Source organism: Corvus kubaryi, unplaced genomic scaffold, assembly GCF_017639235.1.
Source record: "Corvus kubaryi isolate FWS band 111438036 unplaced genomic scaffold, C.kubaryi_AGA036_p1.0 65298, whole genome shotgun sequence".
NCBI lineage: Eukaryota > Metazoa > Chordata > Aves > Passeriformes > Corvidae > Corvus > Corvus kubaryi.
The window spans coordinates 14,119-32,729 of NW_024581901.1; the positions used below are offsets into that span (position 1 = coordinate 14,119).

The following is an 18,611-nucleotide window of genomic DNA, read 5'->3' on the forward strand; positions in this document are numbered from 1 at the left end:
AGGAAGCTCTGGAGACCATCTGCTCCAAGCCCTCTGCTCAAAGCAGGATCAGCAAAAGCAGGCTGCTCAGAACCACATCCCATTGGGTTTTGAGTATCTTCATGGTTGGAGACTACATAACCTCTGGACAATCTATTCCAGTGTTTCATCACCCTCCCAGTAAAAAGCTTTTTCTCATGTCTGAATGGAATTTTACATATTTAATCTTGTGGCTATTGCCTCTTGTCTTGTCACGAGGCAGCACTGAGAAGATTCTGGCTGTCTTCACACCCTCTTATGAGGTATTTCCATACTTTGACAGTATCTTCCAGGAGCCTTCACTTCTCCAAGATGAATGACCGAAAATCCCCAGCCTCTCCCTGTATGACACATGCTCCAACCCCTCATTCATTTGCATGGTTCTCGGCTATTCAAAAGGAGCCTGGACAGACCAAGAGCAGAACATGGTGCTTTGGCCACTCCTCTTGATTTTTATCAGCTGCAAACTTGCTGATGGTACAGACTCTCATCATGCAGATCATTACTGACGATGTTAAAGGGCACTGGTCCCAGTATCAATCCCTGGGGTACAGCACCAGTGGGTGGCCTGCAGCAGAGTTCATACTGCTGACTACAAGCCTTTGAGCCTGGCAGTTCAGCCAGAGTCCAGCCCATATCACTGTCCACAACCTATGTTTCATCAGCAAAGAGAAAACAGAGAGATCTACAGAACTTAGTGTAATACTGAACAATCACAAGTTCTTCTATGACTATATCTGAAAATTTTAATATTTCTAATTGATTTTGCTTCTCTAAACAATGTTATTCCAAGCTATTACTGTAACAGTATTTTCCTCCATCTTATTAGCATCTAGTAAATACTCCTTGTTGTTCTTGTGGAAAGGTATCTTCCACAAATGAAGCACTAGTGATAAAATACATAATGGGCGATCTTTAGCATTTATGCATACTGGGGTGTCATTATTAGTTTGTAAAGAATAGCAGTAATTCAGTTGTACATTCCTACAAAGGAAGTTGTATAAAATATTTACAAGCAAGTATTTGTGTAGAAATGGTTACAATTAACAGTCTCATGCAAGAGATCTTCTCAAACACAAAACAAGATCTCTCCTTCCCCTGCCTCCTCTGTATTTCACAGCCTTCTGGATCCCCCTCTGACAACTCATTACACCAGGGGATGTGAACAGAGGAGTAACACTGGGAAATGAAAGTCATTACCGTAGTGTTTTCATCTTCCATATTGTACTTTGGAGAAGCCAGAAAACCAAGATAGCAAAGCCGACTATATGATTTTATTTATGTACTTCCATGGGGAATTATGGAAGAAACAAATATTATTGCTTTTTAGCATTGAACTGCAACACCAGTTAACAGAACTTTTACATGCAGCTTTTAAGTTTCAAAAGACTGTCAAAATTGAAGGCAAGTTATAGAAGCTATAGCTATGTTCTGCCTACCATGCATTTATTTTGCATGTGGACTGAACCTCAAGTGTTGAGGGAGCTGGCAGATGTCACTGAGAGGTCACTCTTGACAATCTTTGACTGATCACAGCAACTGGGAGAAGCACCCAAAGACTGAAGAAAGTAAAACATCACTCCTGCTTTCAAGGAGAGGAAAAAGGAGTATGCAGTGAACTACAGGCTGGTCAGCCTCACCTTGTGCCCTGGGAAGGTAGCAGAGCAGCTAACCCTGGAAACTATTTCCAGGCACGTGAGTGAAAAGAAACTCAGCAGCAGACTGTGAATTCACTCAAGCTCATGACAGACCAACTCAATAAACTGCCATGATTAAATGACTGGCCTGGTGGATAAGGGGAGAGCAGTGGACATTGTCTGTCTGGACTTCAGTAAGGCCTTTGATACTGTCTCCTGTAAGAGCCCCCTAAATAAGCAGTTGACAAAAGAACTGGATGCACAGACAGTGAGAAAACTGTCACAAAGTCTGGGCCCAGAGGGTGGTGATCCATGGATCAAGTCTAGTTGCAGGTCAGTGACTAGCAGTACCCTGGGGGACACTAATTGGGACCAATCTCATTTAACAGCTTCATTAATGATCTGGCTAATGGTGCAGAGTACACTCTCAGCAATCCTGCAGATGACACAAAACTGAGAGGAGTGGCTGATACACCCAAGGGTCACGTTGCCATCCAGAAGGGATCACAATGGAATGAAGAAATCAGCTGACAGGAACTTCGAAGTTCAACAGGAAGTGCAAATTCCTTCACCAATATATGCTAGGGTCTACTCCACTGGCAAGCAGCTTGACATCTATTGATATGACATACTTTTTATCTGTGTAAGATGACAGACACAATGTCTGCATCTGTATTAAGACTACAGTGTCAGAAGCTATTACTCCTAATCCACGTGAATTACCTTTTCCTTAATGTTCCCAACAATTAGGAGCAGTACAGTTCAAAAATATCACCTTGCAAATCACAGAAGCATGGCAGCATTTATTTCATTTTCCTAAGCAGTATTCATTTTCCTAAGCAGTATTCCAGCTGTGCTTGTGAGAATTCCAAAACAAAACAAAACTGATACTCTTCTTACCATAAAGTTCAAATACATTCTCCACAGCAGTGGACAATGGGTACCATTTTCACTCTGAACTGCATGTTCAAATAGAGCTACAATCCGATTTGTTAATCCAGTTTCAGGAATAGTACAGTGTATTTCACCAACATCTGCCCTGAAACACAGAGGAGAGAAGAAACAACAGTCCTTTAAACCTAAGCCAAGGGACCACATCCAGGTAAGAAGGGGTAAAGAACAATGTACTGTCTGTTCACAGCACCGTATATAGCCAGGCTTTGGTAATTCATGCTATGAACTCAATGTTATAAACCAAATTTTTAGAACTTGCTAATGAAATCAACACATTTCTAAATAGGAAAATTAGGGAAAAAATATAAATTAATATTTTTTGAAAATTCATGTAGCATGTTCAAAAATCATTTATCTTTGAACATGATAATCCACTATCATATGATCTTAAAACGTCTTAGTCTACCTCCAAGATCATTCTAAGCTTGGCACAGCAGCTCAAAAGAAATTCAAGTCTGGATCAGCACATCTTCTTCTGGTGCCCAGGCAAGTTTGTTCAAATTTACCCCTCACTTCTATAAGGCCATACATTGGTCTTCGATCAAGGTCAAAATTACAACTCTGGATTTCAACCACCATTACAACAGTAATTTTCACCCAGAGATTCAAATCCCCTAAGTTCCAGGCAGAACACAAAAGAAGGTATGTAGTTTTCACCAAAGCACTGATTTCCTTCTACAGTTGATACGGACTGGCTTACTTTTGATGCTTGAGCTTGAAGAAAAAGACTGGAGCACTGATGGCAACATCACTTGCCTGTGTATGTTCTCTTAGCCTGTTAGCTTGTTCCACTCCCCATTAACATTTGGCTCCTAAGCTGTCTCTTTTTCTCATGTGCCTTTCAAGTAATTTTCCCTCTCATCTTAACCTTTGCCATAAGGGAATATTATGTAACCTACTCTGCATGTAGTCAAACATTTGAAGCCTTGTACCTAACATTGACTTACGAACGTTCCTGTTTTACCCTTCATGTTCATTTTTTCATCTGAATTCCATGCACTTAAGCAGAAATACAAACCAGAATATGAAATAGTCAGACATAGCACAGACATTTTCTTATTTTGTCACAACATCACAAAACATTAGTTTTATGCATGACTGACAGGCCACTTGTCTCCCTGCTGCAGTAGTTCAGCTCTGCTCTTGCAACACCCAACTTATTCCTTATAAATATAATGTATAGGAAAGGCTTTACTAGCAGTGAACAATCTGGAAAGGAACTCAACGTCACTGAGAAAATAATTCTGAAATTTTCAGTTCCAAGTAACAATAATGAAAACCTATCATAGTGTTAATCTGTAATTAACAGAAAATCGAAGTACAATCTTCATTTACATTTGGTGGCTGTAGAACCCTTAGTCTGTGTCATCCTAAATTGTAGTAACAGCTCAGGAATGTTACTAGCATGTCTGAATGCCTGCTGCCAGTCTGCAGCAGTCAAAGAAGTGGATGCCCCATAATTGCAAATATACTGATAATTACGTCATTTCACCAAGTGTGAATATTGTGAGCTTACAGCTATGTAAAACTTCCAGGTAACTCTTCCCTAGAAATCTGTTGCTATGTGCAGACACAACCAACCAAGCTGTCGATGTCACTGGAGATACGTAGGTAGCAGTGGATACGTAGCTCCAAACAACGAGAAGACAACAGTTAGGAGACTGAGCTCTAGGAATGAACATGTACCTTGTTCCCCATATCTCCTACCCTTTTCACCTTTCTCAGGAGCAAAAAATTTGAGCCAAGACCACTGTGAATTCATAGAATTTTCAGCCTCTTCTACCTAGTAACAGCCCCATATGAAAACTGAACTCTCAAGGACTCACTATGGAAACAGATCTGCCACAACTGTGTTCTGTGATTCAGGAGTTAAGTAGGGCAGCCAGCTCAGACAGAAACTGCAGCGTAGCTCTCTGTATTATGCTCTTTATTGCTGTAGTACTAAAATACAGCAGTTTCTAAGCTCACAGTGTCTATCTTGACCATCTAAGAAGGCTTAGTTATTTAATAATTCCTTAAAGAAAAGTGTATCATCCTGATGCCAGTAGCAAGTAATCAAACAAATTCAAATACAATCTGGCTCAGTAGAAAGGACATAAGGCTATCACCCAGGGCTCCAATTCTGTTCAAGATTCTGCCACTGACTCCCTGTTCGGCCTTGAACAAAAAACCTCTAGGCTACAGCTTCTTCATCTGAAAAATGAGAACTGTGATAGCATTTTCTCTCCTCTGTTAGGTGATTAGACAGATTCAAAAAAGCGTAATTGTAAGGAGCTGCAAGGTATTACCTCTGGACCTTCTCTGTGAGTTTTTTTCTCATCTGCTCTGCTTGGATTGCGAACAGCCATGGCTCTAAAGAGTTAGAAGACCTTGTGACATTATCAAAAAATCTTCGTGCTTTGCTCGCACTGTGAGACTTCCTCTGGATGTGGATGTATGACCTCCAAAGAGATTGGTTGCTAGGATACCGTTTCAGAGCCTCCATTAGTGCCTCTCGAAGGGGATTCAAAGGATAAACACTAATTTTCATGTGGAATCTCAGTAAATTTGTATGCAGCAGTGTGACAGCTTCAAGAGCAGTGGGAAAATTTAGAATGCCAAAATTCTCTCCAGTATTTTCACATTTCTGTGAACCAGAAGCTTCAAGTTTTTCTGAAGCCTGGGTATAAATTAATACTGCAGCATCAATCCCAACAGTCAAATACTGGAACAGTGCATAACAACCAACCAGGTTAACCAGCTGATCAGTATCATTGACCTGATCCTGATCAGAAACTGGTGTTTTACTTAAATAATCTTGCAGTGCATGCTCATATGTTTTACGAGCTTTCAAGACATTCACAGATAACACTTGTCCACTATAGGGCACATATGGTCCGTTTTCAGTCAATTTGGTCAATATGTGAACAGCACGTGACATAACAGCTCCTTCAATACTTTCTAGCAGTTCCACTTCCAGCTGAGCATAAAGCAGGCTGAGGCTGCAGAGCTGGGCACTCTTCAATCCTGCTGTGCCTGCTGTGCAAAGAGCTGTGTCAAACACCTTCCTGGCATCATCTGTGTTACCAAGCAGCCACTCTAGGTATGCATAAAGTTTCCAGAGACAAAGGTTGTTTCGGTTGTCAGGTGCTTTAAGGAAATTCTTGGCCAACTTTTTACTCTTCCTCCCTTGTGCTTTTAGCTTCTTTTTCTTTTTTGCTTGGAGACACTGAATTACCTGCAGGAGAAAATAAACAGAGCATATTTTGAGAGGGATGGAAGAAGAAAGGAAAAAAAAACCTTCACAGCAATTTTTTTATTTCATTACTGTGTTTTGTTTTCATATTGTTTCATATTTTACCACCAGCCAGATCTGTTGCTACTGAATACTGTTGTCACAACTGCCTGTTGTCAGCTCCCTCCAACACAGTAAATTACAAAGGTTTATCATTCTTACTCCTGCTGCTGACATTAAGTAATAATATCAAACTTCACTCTTTTAAAAGGTCAGCTGCTCAAACACAGAGCTGCTAACTTGTGATGGTTGAGAAAAGGAAAAAAAATGATGTAGCTTATGACTACCACAAATAAACCCAAGTAGCTTTTCACATCAGGAACATGCTAACAGACAAATGTGGAGATTGGATGGGAAGACTACAGGACATGAGATCTTCTTGTCAGGTAGTGTTGAGGTAAGAGAGGGTGAGCTTACCCATAAGGAAACACAGTATCAAACTTTCTTAAGAACTAGAAAGGCAACCTGGAACCTCTGCCCTTCTGTGGGCATTTATTAGAGAAGTTTTACTTGAATAAACCCATATGCACAGAATCTCAGAATTTTGAGGGTTGGAAGGGACCTTGAAGATTATCTAGTCCTAACCCCTCCTGCTGCAGGCAGGGACACCTCACACTACACCAGACTGTTCAAGGCCTTATCTAACCTGGCCTTGGACATTGCCAAAGTTGGGGAAAGTGATATGGTGTTATATCCTTCAAGAACACTACAAAAGTAACTTGTATAGGAGGCAGAAAGTTTCTTGATTAGGTGTTTTTGTTATGGTATCAGGGATTATTCACTTAGCAGTGCTTGGCTGACTCATTTTGCACTGTAAAAAACCCCTTGCAGCGATTCCTGCCCAGCATACAATGTATCATATAATAACATTTATCCGAAACTTCAAAATAGTTTGCTACAAGCATGCCACCCTGTAACATGCACTGAAGAAAAGGGGTTTTTGCTTTTTTTTCCCCTTGTGCAATCTTAACTGGCATTTCCCGATTTGAATACTTAGTCCTGCAAGACAACTTGCATGAAAATTTATTTAAATTCAATATAAACATTAAAACAGAAGAAAGCCACACATCACAAAATTGATTATATGCAGACTCTTCATTACCTTAGATATTTCATACTGTAGCCAACAAATGGCCAGGTTAGATTTTTCCTTTCCTGTAAATATCTGGGACAGAACTTGGAAGACATTCTGTATGAACTCCTCTCCTTCTTTACAGTGGCCTATCTGATGCCTGCCTCGTAACATAGTATCCATATGACCAATACTGTTGAATCCAGAAAGTGGAAAATCAACAGAAGTCAGTGGTTTATCATCATAAAGCACACTGTCAAAGATGTTATTTTCATCCATGGCAACATAGAGACTGGAAGGAAAAGGTTTACTTGTACATGGAACTCCCAGGAATTGCAAAAAAGAGTACAATAGTTGATGCTGAAGCCTTGGATTAGAAAGACGGATTAAAGATGGTCCAAGGTCATCAAATAACACCTAAAAAAAACGAAATTAAAACAAATTCCATTAATTTATGCAATCAAATAAAAGCAGAAAATCCATAATTTATATAATTAAAGAACTTTTTCAAATCAATATGATTTAGAATTACTATTAAATGGTATCAGAATGTCATTTAAATTAAAAACGGACAAGTTAAACAAGCAATCTGTTTCTCCAGTCAGACTGTAAATTTGCTGTCAAGAGATTTCTTTGCCTGTGAGCAACAAAGACCTCCACAGAAAACTTAGAAAATGAAGGTCTGAAGACTTTAATGCATAGGCCATTTAACACATTCCGATTTGAAAATCAGTGTCTGACTTGACCTATTTCCCAAGGAATAAAAATTATCCAACTATCTGACTTGAAGGCAATGAAAACTTCATTTAATGCACATCTCTTCTTAAGCACATATTTCTGTGAGACTTCTCCACACAGATGAAAGGAATCACTGAACAGCAAAGACAGGCTATTTGCCTCCAGACTTTCCAAAGTTTACCATGAGCTTCCCATGGTTTTCAGAAGTCTCAGCACAAAACCTCAGGCAAATTTTGAATTTCAAAGAAAAGATCTTTTTTCCAAACAAAGGAAAGTATTACTCTTCTAAAATACCCAAAAACATGGCAATGAATTCAAAATAAAGGATAACTAGTCTTATCATCTCCCCTTGTTCTATTATAGCGCAGTGACCTGTCTTTCTGGATCTTCACAATCTTCTTCAGTTTCCTTTTTGGTTTTGTCTGGCCTCCAAGGTAACCAGTGCCTTGCTTCACGGGAATATTCAACATCCAACCAAATATGCCACTTGGGAAGAGTTTTATCTTTTATTTCTTGATCCTCATCTATCTCTTCATCATCCTCATCATCTAAAATCAAATCAATATATAAACACACAAAATTATTAAAGAAAAATTAATCCACCAAGTCCAAAGGCCAGACATGACATACACTTTAACTACTTTAACAATGGAAGTAAATACAGTGTTAATAAAACAACATACAAGACATAGCTGAGAACTTCCACATCACGGTTCTGGGTTTTGACACCAAGTCTGTAAAAATAGGAAGGTAGGAAGCTTCCAAACTTTTAAAAGCTGTGAATTAGTGTCAGCACTCAAACTTTTTCACAGAGGAGAAAAGGAAACACTGACAGGCTGTGGACCACTTTTATCAACACCAATTTGCAAGCAACAGCCAAGAGTCAGTCATCCTTTTGTGCAATTTAGATTCTTCATACCTGGGCATAAAATTTCAAGTATGCTCTATGAATACTAGTGTGCATAAAACATTTTAAGAAAACCACTGTGTATTAAAAATGGTACTTTAACATTAAACATTGCAAAACAAGTTTGGCCATGTTACTTTATAGTATGTGGTATTTTCAGCATTTTAATTAATGTGCAGTTGAAACAACCCATGTACTGACACATACACAAAAATGGACATGCTTAACCACATGCCACTATTATAATCTTTCTGGACTACTGGACAAAATTACCATATTTTTCCTCTGACAGCAATATATTAATTCCATGCAGAAACTGAGGAGCACCTATAGGCGAAGGGAAAGCTTGTAGAGATGTTTTTTATTGATGAGGAAAAGAAATAGCCCTCAAAACTTAATGGTTACAAAAATGAAGCCATTTCTACACCACGTCCAAATTCTTGATCCTGACATTTGCCATTAACTAGGTGAAACACTCCCAATCCCACCTCTTCTTAAATTTGAGGTAAAACAACCAGGTTGTTGCAAGATTTTTACTCTCTATGTATTTTTGTGATCAACAGTATCTCCTTTAGTCAGCAACTCTATGAAAGAAGACAGCATTTCCACAATCTAATCAAAGTCTGAAGAAACCTGATGGTTTTTGATGAACACTCAATTGTAGATTGCACCTGAACTTTAGGGGTTGACACGTATGGGGAAAGCACTGGTACATATTGGATCTGCCCAAGACTGACAGTGGTCCTCTTCTCTGTACTGAGTCTTCTCAATTTGTGAACAAAATGTCTAGAGCCATCAAAAATAAAACTGCTGACCTCAGTAACAGGCTAAGGAAATTCCATCTTAAACCAGGGACAAGGGGAGCACTTTCACTTCCTTTTTTACTGAAAGCAGACCCAAACTTGCTTCATCAGAGTTGCTACAGCAGTAGGATTAGTAAAAGCAAAGACTGCTCATCTTTGGTCAGACACATTCCAGCCTCCTGCTTCCCTGAAAGCTTTAGCTGTTTGAGAAACAGTCCTTGACTTGAAAGGAAGTGCTGTAGACCACATGACAAAGTGAGGCTAAGCAGCGGGGAGTGTTTTCTGCATCCCTGCTCATCCAGAAGCAATCCAGCCAAGTGAAGACACAATTCCTTCATTTTCTGCATCACAAAGAGAAAGGAAAGGTTTTCCTCCTATTTTAACTACACCTTTGCTTAAGAAACTGAAATCTGATTCTAGAAATGGAATCATAAATCTAGGTATCCTTGAGGCAACTGTCATCTAATAATATAATACCACCTCATCTATTAATATGGTGAAAGGGTCTTAAGGGAAGTAGCTTCCTTTCACTTTTGATGGTCATGAATCTCCACCAAGTACTCACACCTTTAGCTTGAGTTTTTCAACGTAAAGTGGAGGATATGTCACCCTCTTCCTTAATTCTCACTGTATAAAGGACAAAAATGTTCCATAAACAATAACGTGCACGGAACATTCAAAACATGCTATTCCCTGTGAAGTGTGATATACATCATCCTGATCTCAGTAAATATTTTTTTAAATTTGTATGCAAAAACATGACAAAAATCAGATTATATAATTCTAATCAAAATGTTTAGAAGAACATATGGACATACAACTACACATACTGACACACACATACCAGGCTTAAGAACAACCCAGCCACCCTTTTCTTGTTGGTGCATCCATGCTTTCCAGCCTCTTGCTCCTTTTTCTCCAATTCGTGGTTCTCCGCTATCCCAAAAGGGCTCAAAGAATTCCACCTATTGTTTTTGACAGGATTGACCAAAACAAAACATATTGAAAAATAATTTTTGCTGTTGTACAGACATCAGCTGTGTCAACTTAAATTTTCCAGACCCTAAAAACACCTATCTGGATATAATTTCTGTATCTGAAGACTTTGTTAGATGCTGCTTAAGATTCATCAGGAACAACTGAGTACTTCAGTTATGCCTGTGGCACATAAGGACTGTCATCAGCTCTTCTCGTGAAAATAAAGATTGTTTTAAAAGGTAACAGGCTTTAAAGAAAGCAAAATACTTTTGTGCCTCAGTCCTTTATAGATCCTTCGAAGATAAAGATCCAAAGTCCCCAGGATGCAGCTTTCAGAACCCAAAACTCCCCTCCTCCCTAACTTCCACGGGACCATGAAGAGTTTGGCTAATGGAATGATAACTCAGTCACACACCTATGGTCAAATCGAAATGTTACAGTTGCACATAAATATGACTGGACTAAGGACAAGAGAAAAAGATCAGTAAGGACTTTCATCTTTCAGGTTTAAAGGTGGTCAACAAGGTCAGGGTGCTTTTCCATGGAATCAGAAGTCCAGGGTTCTAGTCCTAGTGAATTTGTCACTGCCAGTATGCAATCAGTCATCTCTATGTTCATCAAGCCCTCCTCTGCATTGTGTATCCGTAGCTCTAATGACCATCCCTCTCCTATTACATGCTTCTGCTGTGTACCAACCCCTGGCTTGGACATTGAGATGTGACTGTTAGTACAAATATTAACAATAAAATTTACTCCAAGAAAAATCAAGCATCAACACATCAGAAAATTCAGGGCTTACAGCAACTGCAAAATATAATTCTGCTCCTCATGGATTTATTCTTTGCTGCAAGTGAGAAAGTGAACTGTGAAAAAAGTACAGAAACAAGTAATTCCAGACTGAGTCATAACACTTCTGTAAGACAGCAGAATGTGTGATCAGCTGTAAATCCGGCATTTTCCTATTTTCAAGAACTGCACTTTCCAACCTAAAAATGGTCCTTTTGAATTGAGGTTCCTTTTCATCCTGCTCTAAGATTTTTTAAATACTACAGATAATGCAGTTTTTCAAATGATTGGAACCGTAACTATGTGTATCTGTGCAATTACACCAAATCCTCCATGACAGCTATGACTGAACTCTAAATTTTAGCTCTTTAAGGAGACACCACTATTTTTTAACCTGTAAGATTGCTCCATTTGTGGGTAACAGTATTAATCGAGAGAGCAAGAACTGGAGTCTGGGTTTCTGGGGAAGACAGTGAGGTAACAGAAGCAAATTCAATTTTTATCCTCTACAGTAGCCCAGCTGCCTAAATGGTGGCCTCTCTACCACTCATTAAAAAGGAAACAGTTCCTAACAGTTCAGTGGGAGGATGCTACTGGCATCCAAATACTATCCAAATATCATCCAAATATTTCCTTACTATTAGTGGGGTGCACGTGCAATATTCTCCTGAACAAATTAAGAGAAAAAGTGATTTAGTACTTCAACATTTACCATTATAAACTGAACAGTATCTCATGGGTTGAATAAAAGGCACTTGAAAGCACGAAAGTCTTCCTAATATAGCCACCAAATTAATGGAAATAGGTAACAGAGAACCTAAGAGACTTTTGCAAAAACTGTATGGAACGGAAAGATTTTATGGCCTATCTGCTCTCTCCATCAACAGTAACAGAACAACAGCATTTTGGGGGAAAAGAAGCAGGGCAAGTGCTAACTAGACACAGACATTGGTCAGCTAGTTCAATTTTTTCCATCTTTAATTATTAAAAAAGATAGAAAACGACTGGTTATCACACTTATATAATATACAGTAGAAGAAGCCATTTGGCCTGTAGTTCCAGAGGACTCACAAGCATTTTTTCAATGCAAGCATCACCTTGAAGAACCTCTAAGTAAACTGTTATCCAAAATATTTCCCTATGTCCTTAAAAATTCATCAACATTTTTCTGGTACAGGATTCTCTGAAATACATAAAGACACACACCCATTTAAATGGAAATTGCTACCTGTCCTCTTGTTGGCAGATCTTTTACACTGTCAGGTTTAAAGAAGGTGAAGTCAATCAGAGCCTGAAACAAAGACACTGCTTTCTCAGAATGGCCAGCCTGTCTCAGAAAGTGGCATTGCTGAATAAATATAGCTGTAAGGTAAAGAAGATAAAATTTTAGTATTTCAAATTTTGTTGCAAAGTATTTTATTACAGCCCACAAATATAAAAATACATACACAACATGCTGTAGAACATAATTGTTTTGGAACAGTATCAAAATCCAAAACACAGGGAGTAACTAGCATAACTGCATGTCAAAATCGTCACTGTTTAATTAACTTTAGGACTGCCCACTTTAAATGTGCCAAAGAGGTCACTTTTTATTCATGCCATACACGCACTGTCCTTACTGATGGAAAGTTAAATACAATGGCCTGAACGTCACTGTATCCAACATCTGCCTGTGGGTCATAGCCCTCTTTGAAGATGCTGGGCATTATCACAATGCACGCAACTGGAGATAACAACAAAAATCCTTTTTGTCTCAGTTTTGCGTGACATATTTACATTGATAATATGTTTGCAATATATCATTTTCATTCCAATTGTCATTCCCTTTTCCTTTATGTAAGACCTGAGTTAAGAGAAGACCAGTCTTTTGGTCAAAATATTACTGCTTATAATTAGGGAAGAGCCCTATCCCTTGCTCTTCAACAAATTATTTGTCTATATCCCTAGACTGCCATATCCCTAGTACACACTGAGCCTCAGTCTCAGCTTAAAAAGGGAAGCAAAGTCCCAGTGTTTCTCTTCGTATTTTGCAACAAGAGTCTTAAACGGAAGAGTTGGAGAAATAACAGGTGTTCCAAACACCTCGATTATGAGGCAGCTCAAGGACATTTCAGTGACACTCAGTCACTCCAAATTCCATTACAGTCCTAACAAAATAGAAGCTGTTCAAATTGCTTTAAATCATAATCAACTTGCAAAAAAACCCCAAGCCCATAAAGACTTAAATAAATCACCCACAGCTTGGAAAACAGTAAAACAGTTCTTCAAATACTACTATTCCTTCACTAAACACATTAGCTTTGGAGGGTTTTAAACAATCCAAATATTTAGGTGTCTAGATACACATGTACCAACATAGGTTAGCATCAACTGCTCTTAATCATCATCTTATATTTAATACGTGAGAAGTTATTCACTCCTTTTATCGGAATTTAGATGTATATAAGATGCATGCACATAAAAAACTGACTTCAGCTAGAAGATATAAAGTAGGCATTTAATCCAATTTTTTCTGTAAAGTCAATGATTACTGCTGTTAACAAAAACTTTGAGACTTCTGAAGGTATTTAACAACAAAAACAATGATTAAGTTTATAATACAATCTTCCCAAGTATTTTAATCGATTTAGGCACTGTGTCCAACTACACTGAAAAAATTGTCCTTTCCTAGTCTCTCAGCTTCAGAGATGAACTTTGATTAAAATACTCTGAATGTAGAGAATGTCTCATCAGGATTTGCTGCCAAACTGGTGCCAAAAATAAATTAGAGTGTAAAATTTTCTGCATTAGAAAAAACAAAAAGGTATTTGAAGAAATGCAAAGATCAGCATTTTCTTTGTGGCAAAAACTGAAAAAAGCATGAATACATACTTAATTCAGTCCACGATGCTAAGACACTTCTGCAGCTGAACTGACTTAAAAGATAAGGATGTTTCTCCCCAACCACTAGGTATAATTTGAAAAACAGGACTCCCTTTACACATCAAAAATTAAGAATACTTTATCATCTGCTTTATATTAACAGTTCCTAGTAAATTTAAAGTATTATAAATTCTTATCTCAAAATTTACATTAAGACTGATCTACCATTTTAATTAAATTCAGTTTTACCTTTTTTAGATTTAGAAATACTTTTAAAAAGCACCTACCTATTTCCAAGTAGATAATACTGCATACTGAACTGAACACTAGATGGCACAGTTCTGCACTATTTAAAATTAGAGCTCTTAACACTTTGTCCTTAGCAAAGGTCAAAGGTTGAAGATACAAGCCTAATGTACACCTACACTGCTACTCACCTCATAATTAATTTGTGAAATATTCTATTTCAGCTTAACAAACAACTTGGTAACCTTCCTCATAAGTACACTGTCAATTAAAACTCAGCCCAAGAATTACATAGTTGAGTCACTAATAAAGAAATCTCAAAACAAGAAGTCTCCCAATGGAAATTTCTCTAATCCTATCATTTGAATTCTGAAGGGGAAAAATAGAATACTTGAGAGCATTCATAAACAAATCACTATAGGCTTAAAAGAGAACAACAAGAAGTTATTTGTGTTGCTGTTCCACTCATGAAGTTGAGTGCATTTTCATTTTAACCTATCTGTGGATATTGCCAGCAAAAAAGTACTTAGAAAAACTTCAATCTAATATTAGTTAACTTGCTAAAGAAACTCTATTAAAAAAAAAAAATTCTCATAGCAGTTGGCAAACTGCTTCATGAGTTTGTATTTCATGAGTCACATGTTCAAATATGTACAGGAAAACAAAACGAAAGAAAAAACTTCCCATTTCCAAAAATAGATTCTGAATAAAACACTTGTCCTGAGAATCATTCATTGTGGTTAGTGTACAAAAGTGACTGAAATATTGGAAATTAGAGATAGCAGAAGTAATTAGAAGCTACGAGGCTGTACAATATCCACTGGTCAGTAGAGCATTTTCCCTTTGCAGCACTTTTTCCAGTGCTTGATCCAAGATCAATCAGCCAAAGATCGTATGAGATCTGAACACCTAAAACTAATCTGGTAACCCAGCATCTCAATCTGTAAGTCCAGACTGGATATTGCATAACATCGTTACTCCAACAGGAATTACAGGACTGGATAAAAACAAGAGGTTTCTTGGACTATGATGTACATGAAAAAAGTGGACTCCTCCATAATAGTCTCTTTTAGATTGAAAACTAATTTTAAAAGAAAAAAAACCAAGACATGGTGATATTTATGGTAACACTAATATTTTCCCCTCCTCAGTCTATTCACAGATTAATAATCACAATGACACACCAAGATAGAGAAGCAATACTGAAATGGATAGGCTAAGTCATTTAGCTCCAAATAAATTTAAAGACCATGCCAGAACTGAGCATGAACTCATTTCTTCCCTGAATCCACTCCAGCATCCTAACTATCCGACTTATTTTCCTTCCAGGGAAAATTATATAATAAATTATGAAGTAGTAGATGTATGCATAGAATACATACAAAAGGCATGATCACATGGTATTACAGCTTAGAATTCTCCATCTACAAACTGGGATTCTCAAGAATATTTCACACCAGACTTGTAATGTTCCTTCTCTTTTCTGGATTAAAGTAATCAGCTGTAAAACTTCTGAACAAAAGATAATTGTTTTTTTCACAAGTCTCCTTTTTATAAAAGTACATCTCCAGCTGTTGGCTGCAATTCTCCAGTCTTGACATTGTACTATAAACCACTCAACACGTTAGACTTTACTGGATGTTGTATCATAAGCTCTCCTGGGGAAGAGAAGGATCTGCTACATCCATATTTGGTTGGAGTATCTGCTTTAATTCTCAGCTAAGAAATCAGGATGCCAGGCATTTTGAAGAGGAGAAAAGCTTCGTGCAATACATAGGAAAATCTTTTCTTAATGCAGTTAGCTCCTGTGAAGACCAATCTGACCATAATATGAAACAGAAAGAACCTTACCCAGCATAGCTTCCTCTGTGCCAGGCAGGAGAGGATGGGATACCATGCTGCCATCCTGTACAGCTGCCAGTGTTGTCAAACACTTTCCATAGAGACTGTTGATCTTTGAAACAGAAAAGGTAGTGAACTGACTTTGACAGAACAGAAGGTATTTCTTCCACATCTCTGGATTATTGGGATGTAAAAAAATTAGCTTCTGCCATTCTTTGATCAAAGCTGGTGGTTCCCAGAATTCTGTGCAAAGCTTCAGCCTGGCAAGTTTTAGATCAATATTACTTGGATTGCTTTCAATTGCCCTCTCCAAAATAGCCAGTTTCTTTTCCAGGATTAACTTGAGCGATTTTCTTCTTAATTCCTGCTCTCCGCTACTGGCATACAGGCTAGGTCCTCTCATTAATTCATCCTTAAAACAAAAAGAAACATCACTACAACCTTAGGAAGAACGATCACTAGAATCACAAGAATGCTGCCATTTGTGAAGATGAGTTAACAGCTCATTCTTAACCAACAGAAGATATACAGCTCTAAACAAATGAAACTACAATATGATGTTCATTACTTATAATAAGCAACAAGGTCCATTAGAATACATACCTGAAAGGAAATAAATTCCATCCAAGCATTAATATCTCTTGGGTTTTCTCTGACTTTCTTGTTATGTTCTTCCACTTTTGTCATTAGAATGGAGTTCATGTTTATCCCAGGCTCTTGAGTTGTTTGCTGTGTATTTACAGACCCATTGTCTGCACTCTTGCACCCTTTTCCTTGTAGCCACACTGTGGTTGATTGATCATAAATCCCAAGAGGATTAACTTCTGTTGTGTCAGAAGAATCATCAGTTTCCACTTGGGAAACTGGTATAAAAGCAGGCGAGTCAGATGGAGAATTTTTATTACAAACAAGAATCCCATCTGTGTTCAGCATCTTCACGTTGTTCTTTGTGAAGTAGCGCTCAGGTCGACTCTGTACTTGCTTCCTTTTTGATGCAGAACTGTCCCAAGTTATACAGTGTTTCTTTGCATCTATGCCAAGACAGGACTCTCCTTTCCTTTTATATCTTGAAAGAGAAAACAGAATTAAACATCTTCCAAAATACACACTAGAAAAGACACCTCCTTTTGAAAGAAATACTTTCATTCAAATTGACCCAAATAATGTATGTGTAGAGCTTCAAAAGTTTAAGAACCTGGTAACTTTCTCCTTATTTAAGACTTCAACTTCTAAATTCTTTCAGTGTCATCACACTTTTAATATCATACTAAGCTTCCTCTGAGTTCAACAATGTATGTCATACTCAAGCAGAAGAAAACCCTTTTTCCTTTCTATCATTTTAAGCCATGTAGACAAACCTGGAGAAAGAACAACAGACATTATTTAGGGTTACTTAGATTAGATTATTTTAAACTGAAAATAAGATACCAGTTGTTCAGTCCAGTAATTTTCTTCTGCATCCCTAAGCCTCTGTCCATTTTATACATCAAAAAGTGGAGAGAAGCATGAAGAGAAAAAGAGAGGCCATGTTTATAAAGGCCACAATAACCCTATGGATTAAGATAGGAAAATACCATCTTCAAATATTACCAAGAATGTAATTTCAGTGGCAGATACAGTGGCGTGCAATGCTAAAATAACACTCTTCATCTCAGAAAATAGCTGACAGTCCAAAGGTGATAGAAAATTGAAATGAATTGTAACCAGCCAATTTTATTGCAAAGGTATATAACGCTACAAAAATATAACCTATAAATCCTCCCTCCTCCACAAAGAATTATACACAGTATTATTGTATATACAGTAAACAATTTTCCTGAGAAAATAAAGACGTAAGTGTACATACATAATGCACGAGCCAAGTGTAGGCTCCTTTGGATGGGCTTCTGTATTAATGCAAGGAAATGTTCTGAAGGGTCATCATAGGACCAGTAACCCACTACGGATGTTGAACTTGCAATTTCATCTCTACTAACTTGAAATGCAGCATTGCATAGGACAGACACATTTTAGTACAAGGCCTGGCTGAAATCTGTTTGCTAAGAATATACCTGTAGCTTTTGGGCTTTTTTACAAGGGTATCTAACTACTCAAATAAATCTCATGATAAATCTAGTATAAAATAATCAATACCTTCACCTCCCTTTCAAACATAGAAACAGAACAACAGAGACCAAAGAGAGCACTTGCCCAAAGATGATTCATAACGCAACCTGGGATTTCTGACCTCAAAAACTTATCTTTGAATCCGTCCCATGCTGCCATCTCCAGATGGCCCTGTAGTTTGCTACACAGAACGTTTTTAAAAACAACTAAAATCATGCACTTTATGCCCATTATTTCATGCCATCTTTTGCCTTTTAAAACATTTATCCAAGAATCATAGAATGGTTCGGGTTAGAAGGGGCCTTACAGATCATCTCATTCCAACCCCCCGGGCAGAGACAACTTACACTAGATCAGGCTGCTCAAAGCTCCATCCAATCTGGCC

At 37.9% G+C, this 18,611-nt stretch overlaps 1 protein-coding gene across 1 annotated transcript in view; it reads right to left on the bottom strand.

Moving 5' to 3' along the window:
* The window catches only part of LOC121673257 (nuclear exosome regulator NRDE2-like), a 28,809-nt gene that overhangs the window by 2,243 nt on the left and 7,955 nt on the right, over positions 1-18,611 (bottom strand). Inside the window, exons 5-12 of the mRNA XM_042046419.1 lie at positions 16,724-17,186; positions 16,130-16,532; positions 12,396-12,529; positions 10,248-10,368; positions 8,066-8,241; positions 6,986-7,372; positions 4,898-5,826; positions 2,556-2,694 (exon numbers count right to left, since the gene is read on the bottom strand). Of these exons, the coding sequence (XP_041902353.1) occupies positions 2,556-2,694; positions 4,898-5,826; positions 6,986-7,372; positions 8,066-8,241; positions 10,248-10,368; positions 12,396-12,529; positions 16,130-16,532; positions 16,724-17,186 (2,752 nt within the window). The remainder of the gene's footprint in view (positions 1-2,555; positions 2,695-4,897; positions 5,827-6,985; positions 7,373-8,065; positions 8,242-10,247; positions 10,369-12,395; positions 12,530-16,129; positions 16,533-16,723; positions 17,187-18,611) is intronic.